The sequence below is a fragment of the Diceros bicornis genome, chromosome 5, assembly GCF_020826845.1.
Source record: "Diceros bicornis minor isolate mBicDic1 chromosome 5, mDicBic1.mat.cur, whole genome shotgun sequence".
In the NCBI taxonomy this organism is placed as follows: Eukaryota; Metazoa; Chordata; class Mammalia; order Perissodactyla; family Rhinocerotidae; genus Diceros; species Diceros bicornis.
In genome coordinates this window covers 65278472-65299497 of record NC_080744.1, presented here as the reverse complement: position 1 = coordinate 65299497, position 21026 = coordinate 65278472, and the positions used below count along the sequence as shown (strand labels likewise).

Here is a 21026-nt window from a genome sequence, read left to right as displayed (position 1 = left end):
ATCTATTTTTGTGTGTCAGGAATTGAGGAGCAGCTTATCTGGGTGGTTCTGGCAGAGTCTCTCATGAGCTTGTAGTCAAAATGTCAGCCACGGCTGCAGTTATCTGAAGGCTTAACTGGGGCTGTAGGATTTGCTTTCAAGACGTCTTATTCATATTGCTAGCTTATTGGTGCTTGCTGTTGTCAGGCCTTAGTTCTTCGCCATGTGAACCTCTCCATAGGGCTACTTGAGTGTCCAAATGACTTTTTCCAGAGCAAATGATCCAAAAGAGAGCTGGGTGGAAGCCCACAATGTCTTTTATACCTTAGCGTCAAAAGTTATACTCTGTCATCTCTACAATAATCATACAGATAAGCCCTATTCAGTGTGGAAAGGACTCCACAAGGACATGAATACCAAGAGATGAGAATGATCAGGAGTCATCTTGAAGGATGGCTACTGCATCTTTATTCAACACTGAAATAAGTTTGAAAATGGAAGGTTTTCTAGGAAAATATACTCTACCAAAACTGCCTCTAAAAGAAAGACATCAACAGGCCAATTACCAGAGACAAAGTTGTCTGAGAGTTTCCTTCTGTAAAAACACCAAACATAAACAGTTTCCCAGAGGAATTTTACTAACCTTCAAAGACATATTTGCAATACAATTGTAAGCTGTTCCAGAACGGAGAGTGAAAAGGTCTTTTTTTATGAAAGGAGTATATAACATTGATACTAACCCCTCCCCCCAAAAAAAGAAAAACTAAAAAAATGCACACAAAAGTATTAAAGGCAGCAGAGTACAGGATGGGCTCTGGACTAGACTTTTGTGTTTAAATCCCAGCACCAGTTTACTAGCTGTTGTGACATGGTCAAGTCATTTAATCTCCATGCCTCAGTTTTCTCATCTATAAATTGGGGTTAATAGTACCCAATTTACAGGATTAAATGAGTTAATATTTGTAAAGCCATAAGAACAGCACTTGATACATTGATATATATATATATATGCGTGTGTATATATCAATAAAACACTTGATATATGAATTCAGAACTGCCTCATCTATGAAAATTAATCCAAAAATCCCAAGTTAAAATATTAGCAAGCATAATTCAGTAGCCCGTAAACATAAACTTTGACCAAGTGGGATTTAACCTAGGAATGAAAGGATGATTCCTTATTAGGCGATCTATTAAGATAATTCACCATGTTAGTTGATCTTTGGGGGGAAAATCATATACTCATAGATATTTAAAAGGCATTTGATATAATTATATATGTACTTTTTTAAATTCTTACTAAAATAGGAATATATCTATAATTCCTTAGCATGATAAAGTATATCTGTCTCAACTCAAAAGCCAGCATCTTGCTTAAAGGGGAGACATTGGAAGCATTCTGATTAAAATCATGAAAAGGCAAGGATGTCCATTATCCCCACTATTATTTGACATTGATCTGGAGGTACTAGCTAATGCAGTTAGATAATAAAAAGGAATCAGAGGTATAAAACTGAAAAGAAGATGTAAAATTATCGCTATGTCCATGATGGTTGTAGATATGCAAAACTCAAGAAAATCAGCTAAACAATTACAGATTATAAAAGAATTCAGTATGGTGTCTGGGTGCAATTAATAGTTAATAACTTTGATATATATATCTATACAACCAGTTGGATGATATAATGAAAGAAAAATGCCTATTTGTATTAGCACACACACACTGAAAACAGCAACATAAAATACCAAGGAATACACTTAACAAAGAAACGTGGAAGAAGAAATTTGGAAGATTTATACAAAGAAAGCCTTAAAACTCCAAGAATTACAAAAGAAGACTTGAACAAATGCATTTGGAAAGGAAGACTAAATTTTATAAAGGTGTTGATTCTTCCTGAATTCATCTATTCATTTATGGTTCTAATACTAACAGGATGGAGAGAGGATATCTTCTCAAACTCAATGAAACTTTCAGACTCCTAAGATTACCATGGGCTACACTTAGCATCAGAATCACTTAGAAAGATATGGGACAGGAAGCACAGCATGCCAGCAGATAGTGTAAGGTCTTACTCTTCTGCCAGAGTCCTTGTAGCAGTCCATGCTGCCACACAGCCATCAGGGAGCTAGTTATCTATCTTTAGCCTCCCAAGTCACAGCTCAAGTGCAAGGAAAAAGAGATCCACATCCACTGAGTGCAGATCTATTCTGCCTTAGAGGTTTCATGCCTCCACAGGAGTCAATATCTCATGTAAAATTCCATAGACGTAGTTTCTGGGGAGCCTGCAAGGGGTATGTTTAATTACAGCAGACTCCACCCTCAGGAAGTCCAAATATGTGGCTTCCTACCAGATATTTATAATTTATTTATCATTCCTTCTTCTCCAGGTGCAATTTTTACCAATCTGGGTAATTTTTGCCAGAGGCAATGTTGTCTAGTAACATCATTTATGTGCTATCTTTATCAGGTTTCCAGGGGTCCTGATCTAGAACATTGGCCAAAGATCAAATTCTCATAGACTTGGAATTAGAAAAGAGTTTAGGAAAGAGTTTTGTAACCCTTTACCTACAAATATGTTCTCAATAAAAATAGCAAAAGAATATTTGGGGGGACTTTGACAAGTTAATACTAAAATTCATAAGAAGAAAATGAAGCAGAAAAACTAGTAACATCCTTACAAAAAGAAAAAGTGAGTGGCATTCCAAAGGTATATTATTCAGTAAATGGTGGAGGAAAAATGAATAGCCATGTGGGGAAAAGATAAGAAAAATTACAGTGTTGATCCGAATGAATCAAAAACTGCAAAAAATACAAAATGAAAGTACTAGAATTAGAGCTCAGGAGTCTAGCTTTGCAGAGCCGCTCACTGCCGCCCTGCATCCTGCAGGCGCTCAAGCACCCCACCTCTTCACCTCCACATTGCCAAGTACCCAAGAGGTTCAGTTCAGCTGAAAGGGCAGTCATGGGAGAGCCCAAGAGGAAATCAGCAAGGTTATCAGCTAAACCTTTACTTAGAAAAGTTATTTCTAGGAAAAAAATTTCCTAGAAAATTGAAAACCAACGCAGAAAAGGATAAATCTTTAGGGGGGAAAAAAAGCAGGGAAAAGGGAGCAAAAGGAAAACAGACTGAAGTGGCTAACCAAGAAACTAAAAACACTTCAAAAACAGAGAAATGGAAGCTAATTGTGATTAAATTAATATCATTTATCAAGTCAGAGGTCCCTGTATTACACATCTTGTATAATCCAGAAGTTTTTTAATCACTATGTTGTAAATGCAACTTTTTTAGAGCTCTAAAAACGTGTTTTTTTATTCCTTTTCCCCCAGTTCTATTAAGATATAAAATTGTGTAAGTTTAAGGTGTACAATGTGATGATTTGATATATGTATATATTGTGAAATGGTGAAACGATTACCACAGTAAGGTTAGTTAACACATCCATCACCTCACATAGTTGCCTTTTTTTTTTTTGGTGGTGAGAACATTTAAGATCTATTCTCTTAGCAACTTTCAAGTATACAATACAGTATTGTTAACTATAGTCGCATGCTGTACATTAGATCCCCAGAATTTATTCATCTTATAACTGGAAATTTGAACTCTTTGACCACTATCACCCATTTCCCCCAGCCCCTGGCTACCACCAGTCCTACTCTCTGTTTCTATGATTTCAGTTAAAAATATGTTTTTTAGGAAGAAGGGAATCCCACCTCCTCCCATTTTGCAAGAGTGAAATCAAGTGCTAGTTTATTTTTCTGTACATGCTGAAAATAGTTAACTCTCCATAAGCAAGAGAATATCTTCAACTGCTCCCTGGTCTTGGCTCTGTGTCCGAGTGGTGTGTTATTGGTGATGTCTTTAGTAATGGTAGTCCAGCTTTTCCTAGTAACTTTGTTAATGTGCTGTGAGGGATTGGAAATTTGAATATTGTATATGATGTTAAATCATGTATTAGTAGGACTTTAGACCTAACACTTTCAACATTTGAAGATAATTGTAGTTGATATCCTGATTTTAGGAATAATTTGTCTCTGAAGTTTAAGCTGGAAAGTCACTGGAATAATTCTTCAGAAAAGGATTACAAAATGGCTTTATAGGTTTTATAATACTTAAATTAAGAATTGGGTACAAATTGTTCATAAAGTGTGTGATCAATCAAAACCAATAAGATCCCGATTACGATAGAAAAATATACTGTAATATACTTCTCTTGGAGTAGAGAAGACTTTTCTATTATATAAAACCATTAAAAGAAAAGTTGATAGGTTCATCAGCATTGATGTGAGGTATTACTACATGACAAGAATGACCATAAGCAAGGCAAAAGGAAGATGATAGACCATAAGAAAATATTTACAACTCATGTCACAAAGTCTAATTTTCCCTAATTAATAAATAGAAGCCCCTATAATAAAATAGAAGACCAGCCACCTAGTGAAAAATGAACAAAGGATACCACAAACCACTTCTCAAAGTGTTAACTACTGACTCTTTTCAGGGAGTCCACGACGTCAAATCTATTTTTATCATAATGCCAAGAAAATATTTGCCTTTTTTGAATCTTTATCAGGGAAAAAAAAAAACATTTTTGGAAAAAAAAAACACTTTAATTCATGCTTATTATGGAAAGTACAGAAAAGAATAAAGGATATTATTCCACTCAGGAAGCTACTGTTAATAATGATGTATTTGCAGATTTTTTAAAAACCTACGGTGTACAAGTTTATGTCCAGTTTTTAACACAATATTAGCATTTTCCCATACTTCTAAAAGCTCTATGTAATCAACTTTAGAAATTACTTTCTTTGACCTTGTAAGAGGACTCTGGGCTGTAGAGGTTTCAACTTTTCCTTCGTCTTTGTTTTAAAAGAGACAGACCTGTAGAGCTTGTTTAATTTTCTTCAACTCTATTAAGTGATTCTTAGCTAACCCAGGGTACAGTACTCAGGCGGCTGGGTGATGGTATGAACGCTGAGCAAAGGCAACTCATATTGACTACTGGGAAGAAGCTCAGATTTTTCCAGCTCCCTGTGGCCTTTATATCACATTGTTTTACTTATATATTTGGCTTCATTAAAGTAACTAAAATAAAATAGAATCGGAAGATGTCCTGGAATTTATAATGTAAATCTTACTGGTCAAAATGGACTTTAACACTATGTTGATACTAACTCCAAACTCTGTTCTCTGCCTCTATTCCACAGTGCCATCTTCACTGAGTCATTCTTTGTTAAATTTGCAGACTGATCTGTTTTAAGGGCCTGTTTCTCAATATATTCTTTACTTTTTGATCTCAGAACTAGAAGTGAATAGCAATCTTGTAATCCTCCTGATTTTCATCCCGTTGCGTATTTTAGAAAGCATGAGTTTAGAAGAGTTAGCCTGAATGCCCTTAGAACTGTCCTCCACTTTCACCTCACCACCTGGGCTAGATCAGCAGTGTCTGTTTCTAAGACAGCATATCTTTCTTCTTTCTCCGCAAAATCAACTCAGAAATCTGTCAGTTTATTGTCCCATGCTATTCAAAAGATATTAGTATATTTGCATAAATAGCTAATTTTGAAGAGGAGCTCTTAAAATATCTTTTTTATTGTGAAATACAACACATATGGAAAAGCACAAAACATACATATACATCTTAATGAATTATAAAGTGAGCATCCACATAACACCATCAGATCGAGAAATAGAACATTGCCAGCACCCCAGAAGCTCTCCTTTTTCTCTTTCCAATCACAATCCTTTCTCTCCCCACAAAGGTAAGCGATAACCTGAGTTTTATGTTAATCACTTACTCCATTTTCTTTCTTGTTTTCCCACTAAAGTATGTATCCCTGAGCACTGTAGTTTTGTTTTGCCTGTTTTTGAGCCTTATATAAATGGAATCATATAACATGTATTATTTTATATCTGACCTATTTCACTCAACCTTGTGTAAGACTTACCCATATCGTTGTGTTTAGTTGTAGCTCATTTTTGTTACTGTATAGTGTTCCAGTGTATGCACATTTATCCCTTCTAGTGTTGATGGACATTTGGCTTGTGTTTGGGAAATTACAAATAGTACTGCTATGAACATTCTGATACAGTATTTTTGGTGGACACATGCGTGTATATTTGCTAGTGATATACAGGAGTGGAGTTACTGGGTCACAGGATATATGTGTCTTCAACTTTAGTACATCATTTTTTTCCTAAAATTATTGCGCTATACAGCAGTGTATGCGAGTTCCCAATTGCTCCACCTCCTCCCCAGCACTTATATTGCCAGATTCCTTAATTTTAGCCTTTCTAATCGGTGTCATCATGGTTTTAATTTGCATTTTTGTGCTGCGACTATAATGTACTTAAGCACCTTTTCATAAGTATATTGGCCATTTGGATATCCTCTGTTGTGAAGGACCTGTTCAGAGGTCTTGCCCATTTTTCTAATTGAGTTGTCTGTCTTTTTCTGATCTGTAGTAGTTATTTATGAATTCTGGATGCAAGCTGTTTATTGGTTACTTCTGTTGCAAATTTCTTCTTCCACTCTTAAAGGTGTCTTTTGATGAACAGAGGTTCTTAATTTTAATGTAGTCTAATGTACCAGTCTTTTCCTTTAAGCTAGTACTTTTTGAGTGATGTTTAAGAACTTTTTTCTACCTGAGGTTATGAAAATAAGCTTTATTATCTTCTAAAAGTGTTATTGTCTTGCCTTTATATGTCACCTAGAAGACAATTTTTGTACGTGGTCTAATGCAGGGAGTGGTCTTTATATTTGCCATATGGATATTCAGTTTTTCCAGCACCATTTATTAAAAAGCATCCTTTCCGGGCCGGCCCTGTGGCTTGGTGGTTAAGTGCGCGCGCTGCGATGCTGGTGGCCCAGGTTTGGATCCCGGGTGCGCATCGAGGCACCACTTCTCCGTTCATCCTGAGGCCGAGTCCCACATACAGCAACTAGAAGGATGTGCAGCTACGACACACAAATATCCACTGGGGCTTTGGGGGGAAAAAAATAAAATAAATAAAATCTTTAAAAAAAATTAAAAATAAAAAAAAAAATAAATAAAAAAAAAAGCGTCCTTTCCATACTGCCTTGAAGTTCCCCTTTTGTTATAAATCAAGAGTCTATATACGTATGGATCTGTTTCTAGGCCTTCTATTTTGACTATCTTTGTACCAACACCACTGTTTTAATTACTATAGCTTTCTAAAAATATCTGCTGGAACAAGTCATCCTATCTTCTTCTTCAATGGTATTTTGATTCTTCTTGACTCAATTTATATTGCCATATGAATTATAGAGTTAGCGTCAGAAAAATTCTCTTGGGATTTTTATTGAGATTTCATTGAATTTATAGATCACTTTAGGGAGAATTGAAATTTTTACAATATTGATTTTTCCCATCCATAAACATGATATATATCTCTCCATTCACTTAGATCATTATTTCCTCTCACAAGTGTTTTGTAGTTTTGTGTGTAGAGATCTTACACATCTTTAGTTTGGATTATTACTAGGATTTTAATATTTTTAATACAGTTATGAATGTTATCGTTTAAAAACTTTTGTATTCTGTTTATTTCTTGTTAAATAAAAATACAATTGATTTTGGTATTTTTCACCTTATGTCTATCGACCTTGCTGAACTCACTTATTCTTATAATTTTTCTATGGATTCCTTTGGATTTCTTACCTCTATAGTCATATTGTTCATGAATAATGATAGTTTCATTTGTTCTTTTATACTCCTTATGCCTTTTATTTCTTTTTCTTATGTTGGCTAGAGCCTCCAGTACAGTGTTTAAAGGAAGTGGTGATAGAGATCATTCTTGGCATGTGCCCAATGTCCAAGGGGAAGCTTTCAACTTTTACCATTAAGTATGATGTTTGTTAAGGAATTTTTGTAGATGCTTTATGAGATTAAGTATGTTCCCTTCTATTTCTTGTTTTCTAAGAATTGTTAATTGTGACTTAATACTGAATTTTATGAAATGCCTTTCCTACCATGTATTGAGGTGTTCATGAGACTTTTTTATTTTATTGATATGACATATTACACCAAATGAATTTCTAATGTTAAACCATCATTATATTACTGCAATAAATCCAACTTAGTCATGAGGTACTATCCTTCTTATATTTTTCTTGATTCAGTTTATAGTATGTTGTTTAGAATTTTGCACCTATATTGTGAGTAAAATTGTCCTATAATAGTCCTTTTAATATCCTTGTTGTATTTTGATACCAAGGCTGTGCTGGCCTCTAAAAATGAGTTGGGGAATAGTCCTTTTTTAAAATTCTGTGGAAGAATTTGCATGTTATTTCTTCTTGTTTGCTAGTGAAGACATCTAGGCCTAGGGTTTTCTCTCTGGAAGGTTTCATTATGGAGTCAATTTATGAGATTATTCACATTTTTTATTTCTTCTTTGAGGTATTAATTACTTGGATTTTTGTAGAAATGTGTCCACATAAAAATTCAGATTTATTGACATAAAGTTGTTCATAGTAGCCTCTTATCCTTTTCATGTCTATAAGATTTGTAGTGATGTCCCCTTTTTCATTCCTTCCTGCCTTTGGTTATTTGTGAGTTCTCTCTTTTTGTCTTCATCAACTTGCCACCGTTTTGAATTTTTTATTAGTCTTTTCAAAGAGCTACATTTGGCTTTGGTCCTCTTTTTTTAAATGTTTACCTACTCTTATCTTTATTTCTTTTTCTCCCTTTGGGTTTATTTTGTTGTTCTTTATCTAGTTTCCCGAAATAGTTGCTTACCTCTTTAATTTTTAACCTATTTTTTTTCCTAATGTCTGCATATAAGGCTATAACTTTAAGGTAGGCAGAGTTAAACTGTATCCCACAGATTTTGATATTGTTGTTTAGTTCAAAATATTTTCTAATTTCTGTTGTGATTTATTCTTTGGCCATGGGTGTTTTAGAAATCTGTTTCTTAATTTCTGAATATATAGGAATTTTTAGCTTTCTCTTTGTAATTGCACTATCAGAAAACTTATTTTAAGTTACTTTACAGGTCAGATAAATTATTTCAACCCTTGAAAATGTATTGTCTTGCTGTATGTGCTTTACAATTACAATAATGAGTATTCTGCAGTTGTTAGATACTGAATTCTATATAGGTCTGTTAGATCACTTACGTTTATTAAGTAGTTCAGTTGTATAGCTTTACTGATTTGTGTGTACACACTTGTTTTCTCTGCTTGTCGCTTTGTCTATTTATTTGAGTATTTCTGTCAATATTTTACTTTTAAGTCTTCTGAAGCTATTTCTTAGGTACTTACGATTTTGGAAATGTTATATCTTCTTCATAATTTGAACTTTTATCGTTGTGAAATATCTCTCTTCATCAAAGGTAACACTTCTTACCTTAAGTTTACTTTTTCCAGAATTAATATAGCTACATCAGTTTTCTTTCAGTTAGACGTGGTATGTCTTTTATTCCCATCCTTTTACTTTTAGCCATTCTGAATTTTTATATTTTCTATATGTCCCATGTAAACTTCATATAGTTGGGTTTTCTTTTTTTAATACAGTCTGACAAGCTTCAGATTTTAACTAGAGCGTTTAATCTTTTTACATTTAATGTAATCACTAATTTTTTGGATTTAAATCTATTTTATTATGTGCTTCTACTTTTTCCTACCTGAAATATGTTCCTGTTCTTTTCTTTCTCGCCTTTTTTGTTCTTTTTGCCTTTTTCTTTTGACTACTTTTTATTATTCCATTTTTTCTTTTGTTAGTTTAGAAGTTTTACACTCTTTTTCTCTTCTTTTAGTAGTTAACCTAAAGATTACAACATAAATCTAAGATCTATCAAAGTCTGTTAATTGGTACTTTTATCTTTTCCCCAGATAATGTGAGGACTTTAATATACTTCAGTTATTATATGATATAGTTACTATTGTTGAGTTTTAAATTATCTGTATATTTTAAATCCAACACATTATTTTTATGTTTTATGCAGTGAATATTGATTTAGGTAAATAAGACTTACATATTTACCATTTTCATTGCTATTCTTTTCTTCCTCCCTGACTTTTCTTCTTGGGTCATTTTCTATCTGCCCTTTAGTATTTCTTTAGTGCAGGTGTGCTGCTGACAGACTTCGCTGTCTTGGTCTGTCTGAAAATGTCTTTATGTCAAACTACATTTTTGAGGTAGTTTTTGCTATGTATAGAATTCTACTTTTTCGTTTCATCACTTTGAAAATAGCATCTATTGTTTTCTGCCTTTCATTGTTTTTGTTGAAAAGTAAGCTTTGAATCTAATAGTTGCTTCTTTCTTGCAGATAGATTTTTTTTCTGACTGCTTTTAAGATATTTCTCTTGCCTTTAATTTTTAGCAGTGTGTCTAGGTATGAACTCCTTTTTATTTATCTTTCTTATAGGTCGAAGGCTTTCTTTAGTCATTAGGTGGATATCTTTAATTGGTTTTGAAAAATACTCTGCCATTATCTCTTCAATATTTCTTCTACAGGATCTCTCTCCTCTTCTGGTATTCTTTTTACATATGGTAGGTCTTTTTGTTGTGTCCTCTCTGTCTTTCACTTTCTTTTCTGAATTTTTTCCAAAAAATTTTTGTTTTCTTTTGTTTTTTCTTCTTGATTTTTTTATATTTTCTTCTGATGTAACTTTGGTTCACTAATTCAACTATGTCTTTCTGTCTCCTTCAGCATGGTTACTTTGAATCTGTCTGATAGCCACAATATGTGGAGCCGTTGAAGGTTTCTGTTTTCTGTTGTTTTAACTGGTTTTCATTTACATTGTCTTGTCTCCTTTTGTGCTTGATTACCTTTGATTGTGTGTCAGACATAGTATTTGAAAAATTATTTGTAAAAATATTTTGAGGCCTGAGATGATGTTACTTTCCTCCAAAGAGTGTTTTCATTTTTTCTGCCAGGTCCTAGGGCACTAGCAATCTGGGATTATGTTAATCCAGTTTTAGGGATTACAGTTTTCTGGACCATTCAAATGACTTGAAGCTAGGCTACAATGTCTGCAAGGACTATTATAATTTCACTTTACGCTTATGTCTGGGATGCAAACCTTGGGGATCCCAGCATCAGGCATGGAGGTTTTACCAGGCAGCAGCTCACACCCTTGTGTGGTTCTGGACTCCAACTTTTATTCTCTACCCCAAGGATTGGCAAACTTCTTCTGTAAAGGACCAGAGAGTAAATATTTTAAGCTTTGTGGACCATATAATCTCTGTTGCAGCAATCAATAGTGCCATTGTTCTGCAGAAGAGCCATAAATAATGTGTGAATTAATGAGAATGAATATATTTCAGTAAATCTATATTTACAAAATCAGGCGCAAGGCTAGATTTTGCCCACAGGCCATAGTTTGCTGACCCCTGCTATAGTGTTTCAGAAGCTCTGCTCAGACTCTCAGCCACCTCTTCTTAAATTTAAATTAGCCCTAAATGCTGGGCTAGCCTCTCCTTAGTCTCCTTGTTATCTCTCCAGTGCCTTCAAGAATATTTTGGGTTTTTTATGTTTGGTCCAGTCATTCTCAGCAGGAAGTTTAATCTGAAATACTTAGTCTGCCATTATCAGAAGCTAAAGTCATATATAAGATAACCAGTTTAAAAGCAGTGATATTTTTTCCCCCATCTGATCTCAAGAAAGAAGTTTCTTGAGTTGTTCTCAGAGAATATTGCTCACTAGCACCATGTGGTATATAAATGACTTTTTTTTTTTTTTTACTAAAACTGAGTTTGAGGACATGTTTCTATAGTTTTCTAGAGCGATGGTGTGTTCCAAAGTTAAAGTTATAGAGCAGTGTTGTCCATCAGAACTTTCTGCACTGATGGAAATGTTCTATATCTGCACTGTTCAATATGGTAGCCACTAATCACCTGTGGTTATTGAGCACTAGAAATGTATCTAGTGTGAATGCAGAACTAAATTTTTACTTCTGTTTAATTTTAATTAATTTAAATTTAAATAGCCACGTGCAGATATTTAGTTTGGAGTGGATGCAGCTTAGATTAAAAGAAGAATCTCATCTCAGTACCCAATGGGTTCTTACACTCCCACCCACCAAAGTATCCATTTTCCAGAGCTCTTGCAAGAAATACTTAACCTAAATGTGTTTGATGGATGGTATGTCAATAAATATCTTAGGCCTCGCAGAATGTTTCCATTTATTCCTAACCATTCACCTGTTGTGATGGAAGTACACTTGTTATCCTAAATGGGCCACGTAAAACCAGTGCAGTCACTCAATTTACTTTCTAATGTGTGTTTTTCTTTGCAGGGAAAGGGGCGTCTTCATCGAGGAAACTATCCAAGTCCATCCTCTCCTGTTGTAGTTCGGTTGCCCTCCATGTCTGATGTCCCAGAAGAGACCTTGACTAGTGAGGCAGCCTTGGAGACTGACATCACAGAACAGCAGCAAGCGGCTATGCAGCAGGAAGAGAGAGTACTGACTGAGCAGATTGAGAATCTACAGAAGGAGAAGTGAGTTTGCAAGAGGAAAGGCAGCAACCAGTTACTATCTGCTTTCACTTCCTTCCTTCTATCCTTCCATCCTTTCTTTATTTTCCCTTTTTTATTAAATATCTCCTATATGTCAAGCACTGTGTCAGGTGATACAGGGGTTGTGGAGATGACAAAGACACATTGCCCATACTCAGGTAACAGTATGAAAGTTGTCATCTCAGGGAAGGAAGCTCCATGAGCAGGAAGACCTAAAGCTGCTACAGTGACAATTCTGGGGAGGCTGACTAGGACAGGGTGTGTCAGCCTCAGCCAAGATTCCTGACAAGTCAGAGACCAGCCTCAATGAACAGATTTGTCTTAGAAAGGGGAATAAGGATTCCCAGGCTAAGGCAAAGTCCCTTTTAAGAATGGGCATTATTCAGAACTCCATGAAGGAAAGTTGTTGTCTGATGATCACTATAGCCCTGGGGCCAGCAACTAGATGGTCAGGGTAAGACAACTCTAGTGGGTGCTAGGATACTGGGTAGGGAAATCGGTTGCAGTTTAGGAGAGGGACAAATAAGCAGCTCTGTGACCTCCACCATCACTGGAGCAAGGTTGGGTAACACTACATCTTGGGGATAATATGAACATCCCATGGTTCTCCCTGAAGGTACTGTGTACTGGTTCTGGTTGACGATATGACTCTTAAATTTTCAGGAGATTTTTGTTCTTGAGTTCCAGGTTCCCAGGATCCCAGGCCTGAGAGCTTGATTCGTGAGGAAAACGAGTCTGTTAAAGTACTTTTTGCCTATCAGGATTGATTCTAGAACTTAGGCAAGCTAAAAAAGCATCTGGGGCTCAGCTGTGCAGAACATGATAAGGGAAAAGTGGTGTACATTGACCAGGGGCTAGCTGTTTGATATAAGAATGATCTGAAAAGAGGACCTAACTCAGCTTTGGTGAAAATGGTACTGGAGGTATTGAAGGATGAATAGGAATTTGCTAGGAGGGGGAAAGTCTTTCCAGAGAAAGGAGAAAGTATGAGCACAGTTTCAGAGTTGTGCATGCACATGGCTTATGACAATTGTAATTGCAGCCGTGAGTAGCTGGTGAGACTATCCTTGAAAAGATTGTCCGTGAATCTCAGGCTAGGTATTGGAGGTATTGAAGGATGACTAGTTCAAGTTAGATAGCATGAAAGTCAACCTAAGAGGGCTCTGAAAGGGAGGAGACTTGATGAGAAAGGGAGTAAGAATTGGAAGAATAAGGAAGTTGTGGACAGAGCAGAGTATTGGATTCAGAGCATATTTTAGGTAATGACAAACTGTAGGATCTGCCCATTGGAGAAAGTTGCCTATATAAAGTGGAAGAAAGGTTGTTAGAGGTTGCAGACATAAAGGAACTTTGGTGTTAGGGTATTGAAGTGAGCTTTTACAAAGATAATGATTTAAATAGATTGGGACGATGTCAGGCAATAGTGAGAAAGCAAGATTAGGAGCCAAGGACTAAAGACTTCAGGGAATGAGGGTGGGGGCATGACTGAGAGGTAGGTGGGTGACTGATAAAGAGGAGTAGAGAATACTATCTATGGAGATGGCATAAGCTTCAAAGGACAGAGAAGATCAATCAATGTTTTACTTCATCTAGAGGTCTCTCTGTGGTAGAAGATTCAGTCTGTAGCCAGTTAGTAAAGTTTCATGGAAAATAGTTAAGTGCTGGAAGGAATCTTAAAGATTATCTAGTTTAATCTCTTTGTTTTGTGGATGAGGAAGCTGAGGTCCAGTGAGAGGAAAGTAATTTCCCCATGCATTAGGAATGAGTTTAGAACCCTGATCTCCTGACTATCAGCCCAGAGTTCATTTTACCAAAAGATCTTACCATTGCAGCATCTTTCCCCACCCCACCCTTAGCCCTATTATAGGTCCCAGTCTTTGCTGTCTTTAACCTTCACCATTACTATGGCTTACAGGTCCTTATCATCACCCTGGAGGGAACAATAAGAAATGTGACTGTTTTTGCTGCTCAAATTCCTGACTTGCATGGAAGGTTTTTTTTCCTGTAGTCTTCCTTCCACTTCATATCAAATGCTAATGGATTTCTTGATTGTATCTCACAGGGAGGAGCTAACATTTGAGATGCTTGTACTGGAACCCCGTGCCTCTGATGATGAAACCCTTGAGTCTGAGGCCTCCATTGGGACTGCCGATAGCTCAGAAAATTTGAATATTGAGTCTGAAGGTGCCATCTCTGAGAAATCAGGTAAATGAACATGTTTGACTAAAGACTTCAGATTTGTTTCGCAAAAAATGAATAAGGACTCCCAAGCTAAAACAAAATCCCTTTCAAGAATGCCTTGACCTTACATGAAAAGGTGACAAAGTCCTAAGGAGTTGATCCTTGTGAAGCTTCCATATAAATTGTTCATCAGACTAAGCCTTCAATGTAGTGTAGGTTTTTGGTATAATTTAATGTTTTCTCCTGTATTTACCACAGAAAAAAGCCAATAATCACAACACATGTTGTCTTACTGACCTATGGTCTGTTTTCTAAGGGTGGGCAACAGGAGTTGTGCCCTGCTGTGAGATGGGACTATACCAAATGAGGTATTTAACTACCTGACGTGTCTCAGGGAAGACATAGAACTTACTATATATACTGGCAGTTGTTTAAATGATAGTGACAGTTATAGACCTCTCCTAATGGCATAGTCAATCTCTAGACTTCATTGGGGTTGATTCTGAAATGATATATGCAAAACAGATGATGAACTCTTCTCAAGTTATGACTGTGCACAAAGTAGGTCAGCCTGGACCCTCCAAATCTTAGCCCAGTTTCATGTGTGATCAGTGACACCTATTGTTACATGATGATTTGCTTTAGAGGGAACTGTCGTTTATAGCTGTGGTCTCTTTTTTACATTAGAGAGAAGCTTAGCCCTCAGCTCTCTGAAGGCAGCTGGCAAATCTGAGCCTTCAAGCAAGTTGCGAAAGCAGATAAAAAAGCAGCAAGACTCTTTGGATTCAGTGGACTCTTCAGTCTCTTCTTTATGTTCGTCTAACACTGCATCTTCTCATGGGACCAGAAAACGATTTCAAATTTATTCCAAATCTCCATTCTACCGAGCTGCCTCAGCTGGTGAGGCCCCAGGAATGGAAGGGCCATTGGGCCAGACCAAATCCCTGGAAGACAGGCCTCAATTCATCAGCAGAGGAACCTTCAACCCTGAAAAGGGCAAACAGAAATTAAAGAATGTGAAAAACTCACCTCAGAAAACCAAAGAGACCCCAGAGGGGACAGTCGTGTCTGGGCGCAGGAAAACTGTGGACCCAGACTGCAGCTCCACCCAACAGCTAGCTCTCTTTGGAAATAATGAGTTTATGGTCTGAACTGGCAGATGTGTGTCCCTTCATGGCTACAGAATGGTAAACACATCTCGTCTTTGGGGCCTCTTCTCATCACCTCGTCCACAACATCCTAATTGTGGTCCTGCCTCTTGCCCAAGCATACAACCATGACCTTGTGTGCTGAATTCCTGGGCCTCCTACAGAAGCAGAAAGGCCCCTTTGAAGCCTGCTGGGGATGGTGCCAGCTGTGCCTTGGCTGCTGTATTTGACTAGAGATTTCACTAAACAAAGCCACCTAGGGCCTGGGGATCTGGGTCAGTTGTGGAGGTCTTTGTAGTTACCTCTCCTCCATCCTCTTTTCCCTTCCCAGAGGTGGGTGTTGAACTAGGAGGGACATTGTGGGACTGAGGGACCCACTGATTTCTGACATTTGAAGAAAACATATAAATCTTTCTTAACCATGAAAGCAAAAGCCTTCAGGTTTATTTTCGGATAGTTAGGAGCTAAGGTAGAATATAATTTTTTTCCAAGAATTTATAATCGAAATGCCTAAGCCCTCTATTTTAAGATTTTTGAAAAACACTCCATGTTATATTCTGGGGAAAGTAAAAAAGAAGTTGTTTCCATTAAACCATCAGAGAATGTCTCAGATATCTGGTTATACAATGAAGAAGAGAGTACATTTTTTTTTTGATGATGTTTGATGTCATAATAATCAATGCTGGTTTAACTCCTAGTTAGTTCCTGCCAAATATATTGCATGGGCTGAAGTTTCAGTAGCCGTACTGTTCTCATATTCCCTGATCCTAAGATCAGGTTCCTCCGACTTTTTTTAAATGTCCCAGAGACATGGTGATCCCTGAACATGAGGGTTTCATCCTAATCCATCCAGGCTTTTCTCTCTGTATAGATTAAACTGAAGATCACATATAAACCTATTTATCTGCTGGTGGATTTTCACCATGAACTCAGACAAATAATGTGACCATTTAATCACTTCTCCCAAAACATTCACTTGCAACGTTGCATGAATAAGTGTTACAGAAAGCTGCCAAAAAATCAAAAGAGAAAAGTTTTTAATATGACCCATCTACCTTTTATCTTCTCCTCAGATTATCAGTATTAAATAGATGAAAAAAAGAATCAAGGACTACTTGAAGCTATTTTTGTTAATATTCTGGTTACTGAAGTTTACTGTAAATATATATATATAGTATGCATATTTCTTTTTAACCTTATGCTTCCCTCTGCCCCGTGGAATCTCTTCCCACAGATTAGGAGCCATTGGACAGGGTGGGTGAGAGCTACTCATCTCTGGGTTGGGGGAAAAATCAGACCATCTTTTTCACCACTGGGTGTCTCCACACACCTGAGTTAGAATAGCATTTTATGCTTCTTGGCATTTGTGGGATTAGAAATCTGTTTTTGCTATTTATAATATATGGAAAATGAAACATGATACCCTTTCTTGAGATAAGTATGTGAAAATGTTTATTTTTAAAGTTGCTAAATGCATCTTGTCTGACTACCACATGCACTGTTCTAAAAAAAAGCCTTTACCATCTGTAACCTGAATTTTGGTTATTCTTCCTTTTCATACTTCTTTGATTTGAAGTTATGGAAATATTAAGACTTTTGTTAAGACAGAATCTCTCCTGTTACACAACACTGAACCTCATGCCACTGCCTCAGTGGTTATTGTCGAGCCCCAGAGGTCAGACTTGGAACATCATTCTGAGTGGCAGCTAAACGTAGCAGGAGTCTTACCTCTCCCTGATTTGGGTTCAGAAATGAGCTAGGGAAAGGGATCTTTTTAAATCTCCAGAATGGTGATGGTTAGTGAGTAAATGTTAGATTTTATATCCTGCAAACATCTGCCACCTTGTTCATGCTGTCCTGAGGATTAATAAATGTAAAGACTTTAAAATTCTGAATTTCAGAGAATCTCCTAGAGGAAAATCCAGCCGCTCAGCATGGTTGTGTCAAAGTGGAATTGTTGGTGCCCTAGGGCCCTGTGCCAAGCTGCACAGTCTGTTTCAGTATTCTTGGGAGAGTAGTGTTCTGCTGCTTGCTCCAGAACATTGGTTAAATACTCTACAAACAAACAAATTACCCTTGTTGAATAACTTACTTTGGCCAGAGGAGTGGCCTGGAGAACATATCTTGGCATATGTTCTCTCTTCTAAATCATTGTGGGGGTTTTTTGTTTTGTTTTTTTGCAAATTAAGTTTTTGGCAGTTAAAAAACTACTCATGTAGGTCACTTTATAGAAACTAGGTGATGGATGTTAAGAGACTTTAATTTTTCTCAGGGATCTGAAACCTGAAGTTGGATAAAATTAAATAAAAAGTATTTGTTTTTCAGTTGCTAGATTTGTGGATTTCTAGTCATTTAACAAACTGCCGGAATGGAGGGTAGTGGGGAGGAGAGATCCACGCAATTATAAGAATGGAGAGCAAGTGTGGAACCCTCCCTTTGAAGGAAAGAAAGCTGTTGTTCTCATAGGATAACAGGCATTGTTGGCCTGATAAAGATATAAAGCCATAACTCAAAAATTGTCAGAACCGAGTGCTATATCTCCTTCCATCTGATCTTAACTGGTCCTCTCCCCAATTAAAGTTATGTCACCACAAAGTGATGCTGTATTACAATCACTTATGATTAAGACATTTAACCTTAGTACGTGTCAAATTTGTGTTTCCTATAGCTTCTCCTTTGCTTGTTTTCTTTGATCTCAAATGCCTCAAAGGAAATCCCTACATGGCAGCATTGGGGCAGCCCCACATGTGGCACCCATACTCCAAAATGCGGAACATTCTGTTCATATCACACATTCCCTGCCCCAAACAAAGCCTGGATTTTCACTTCTCCCCATTAAAGCCAAGGTGTTCCTTATCATGGAAAATGTAATGGAAGCAGAGAAGTGTAATTTTAGGGTCACATTGTGTATCACAAAGTGAAGCAGATTACTTTAACAGCAAATAGGGAGGTGACATGCTTAGTTTGTGATGCACTTCGTACTTCCTGCCATTTTAATTATTTTGCCACTCTGGGCTTCTGAAAACACAAAGGGGGATACAGCCTTCCCAGTATGAGCCTTCCAGAAACAGAGGGGCCTGAGGTCAGGGGATGGGATGCCAGAGCCCCCACCTTCTCATACTTTGGAAACCAGCTACAACTCTTACCCTGCTGGGAGGTTGGTGGGGATTTCTGTGTCCCATCACAATAGAGTTATTTTCACTGTAAAAGACAGAGTCCCAGAAGCATGCTGAAAAGGAGGTCCAGCAAGGTTCTACAGGCCCACTTCATGGTGGGCCATGGTTTTTTGACTATAACTAATGAATGTATACTTTACACAAGCACTTTGGTGAACTAGAGAGATGAAAGTATTCTCAGGATGTGTTCAAGGCTAAGCAAGTTTTAATTTTAAAAAGAAACACAGTCCAGATGGCCTTTCCTCATCCTCCTCTCCTCTCTTTTTTATTTTTTGTTCCTTTGGTGGGGAGCTGGATATGGGGCATGCATCATTCTGTGTTGACAAATGTGTTATGTCTACCCATAATTTTGTGACAGTTCCTCAGCACTGTCCCCCAATACCATGCTAGTCTTCGTAGTAAAATTCCTTGGTATTTGTGGGAGTCCTCTGTCTTTCTAGGCCCCTAAAGTACTTTTAACCACTTTTCTCTGGAACCACTCCCACATTTGATTTCGTGTTAAAGGGTAACAGCAAAATGATGATTGTGGAGATGGATCTATTAGGTCTTGTTGGTCTCTTGGTCAAAATTGTTTTCAAAAAGGCCACAAAGAGGCCTATTACCTTGCTATCCATCCATACTTAATACCTATTTATCAGCCCTCTTAGGTCATATAAAAGTTGCACCTTTTGAACCAACTAATTGTATTTACTAGGGGAAAGGTGTGGACTACAGATTAGTATTATATTATTTTAATGGATTTAAAGTAATTTATAAGTATGCTGAGTGTAAATTTTTAAAAGACTATGTATTGTAAAAGGACATATCCTGTGAAATATATCATTTTACTGTTTAACAAAATAATTCTATAAAAAGAATGATTTATCTCACCCATAGAACTGATTACATTCCTGATGCAATCAACAGGCACTTTGTAATTTCCTTTTGGGTCTTTTTTTTTGGAGGTGGGGAGCAAGACATCATCTGTATAAAGTGCAGTTGGTGTCACTCAAAATATGCACTGTATGGCTACACAAAAGCAGCTTGATGAACAAATCACTCCATGGCTCATTAAAGAACAAAGCTTCCAGAAGCAGCAATACGTGTGGTTTGTTTTCTGACCATCTGGCTCCTACCCCAATTCGTTCCAACCCAACCCCAAGGAACAGAAATGAGTTTTGTTAGTTAAACTGATTTTTTTTTTTTTAAGGAAAGGACTGAGCCCAAAATTGACAAAGTGCAGAGGTGGTAGTTATTGGAACTCAACTGAATTCAAGTGAAGGTGAGATTCAAGCTGTCAGTTTTCTGTAAAGGATGCTAGCTGCTAGCTGTCAAGACTTCATTTAATCAGTTTAGAGCTGGGTGGGCAGGGAAGGCAATAAATCTACATTTAGGATCCTCACCAAAAAGGCTGTGAACAAGTAGCAATGTCTGCTAATAGAGGGCCAAAGAATTCAAACCTAGATTAGCGTTTTTGTTCTGCCACTATACTGCATGACTGAGAAAGTCATTTGTCCTCTCTGGATGTTCGTTTTCCTATCTGGATATGAGTTCTCTTCCCCAGGTTTACTTCTCCGGATAACTTATACTAACTCCCAGGTCTCAGTGTAAAAGACAGTTCTACTTGGAAACTTCCTCTTCCCCCTGGAACTGGGTTAGATGTCTTGTGTTCTCAACAGCTTCCAGTATTCGTGGCATCAAAAAACTGTTTGATGTAAGATTCCCAAGGCAAGAAATGTTTCTATCCTACTGTCTCTTAGATCCCCAGCACCTAACAAAAGGTGCCCGCATTTAGATATTGGATGAGAGGGTTGAATGAGACTGAGGTTCCCAAATGCCAAACCAAGTCTAAGGTGAAATGGAAAAAGAATTAATGTAGTGAATTTTTCCCTAACGCCAAATTTATTCTATGTTTTAAAATTCGGAGATCATCCTTCCCATTTCTTTTTACATTAAGTTTACATTTACATTTTTGCATTAAATTTACATTACATCAAAACAATAAAGATAGTGAATTGTTTCTTCAAGTTAACTGGCCAAAAAAAAACATAGAAATGCCATTTTTGGGCCTGCCCCGTGGC

General features: G+C 36.9%; 1 protein-coding gene across 17 annotated transcripts in view; it reads left to right on the top strand.

Moving 5' to 3' along the window:
- MYO9A (myosin IXA) overlaps positions 1 to 18123 on the top strand; it is a 278567-nt gene extending 260444 nt beyond the window's left edge. For all 17 annotated transcript variants that reach the window (XM_058541992.1, XM_058541989.1, XM_058541982.1 and 14 more), the window contains 3 exons: positions 12241 to 12443; positions 14524 to 14666; positions 15330 to 18123. In XM_058541992.1, the coding sequence (XP_058397975.1) occupies positions 12241 to 12443; positions 14524 to 14666; positions 15330 to 15793 (810 nt within the window). In that variant the 3' untranslated portion in view covers positions 15794 to 18123. The remainder of the gene's footprint in view (positions 1 to 12240; positions 12444 to 14523; positions 14667 to 15329) is intronic.
- Positions 18124 to 21026: the final 2903 nt, after the last annotated feature.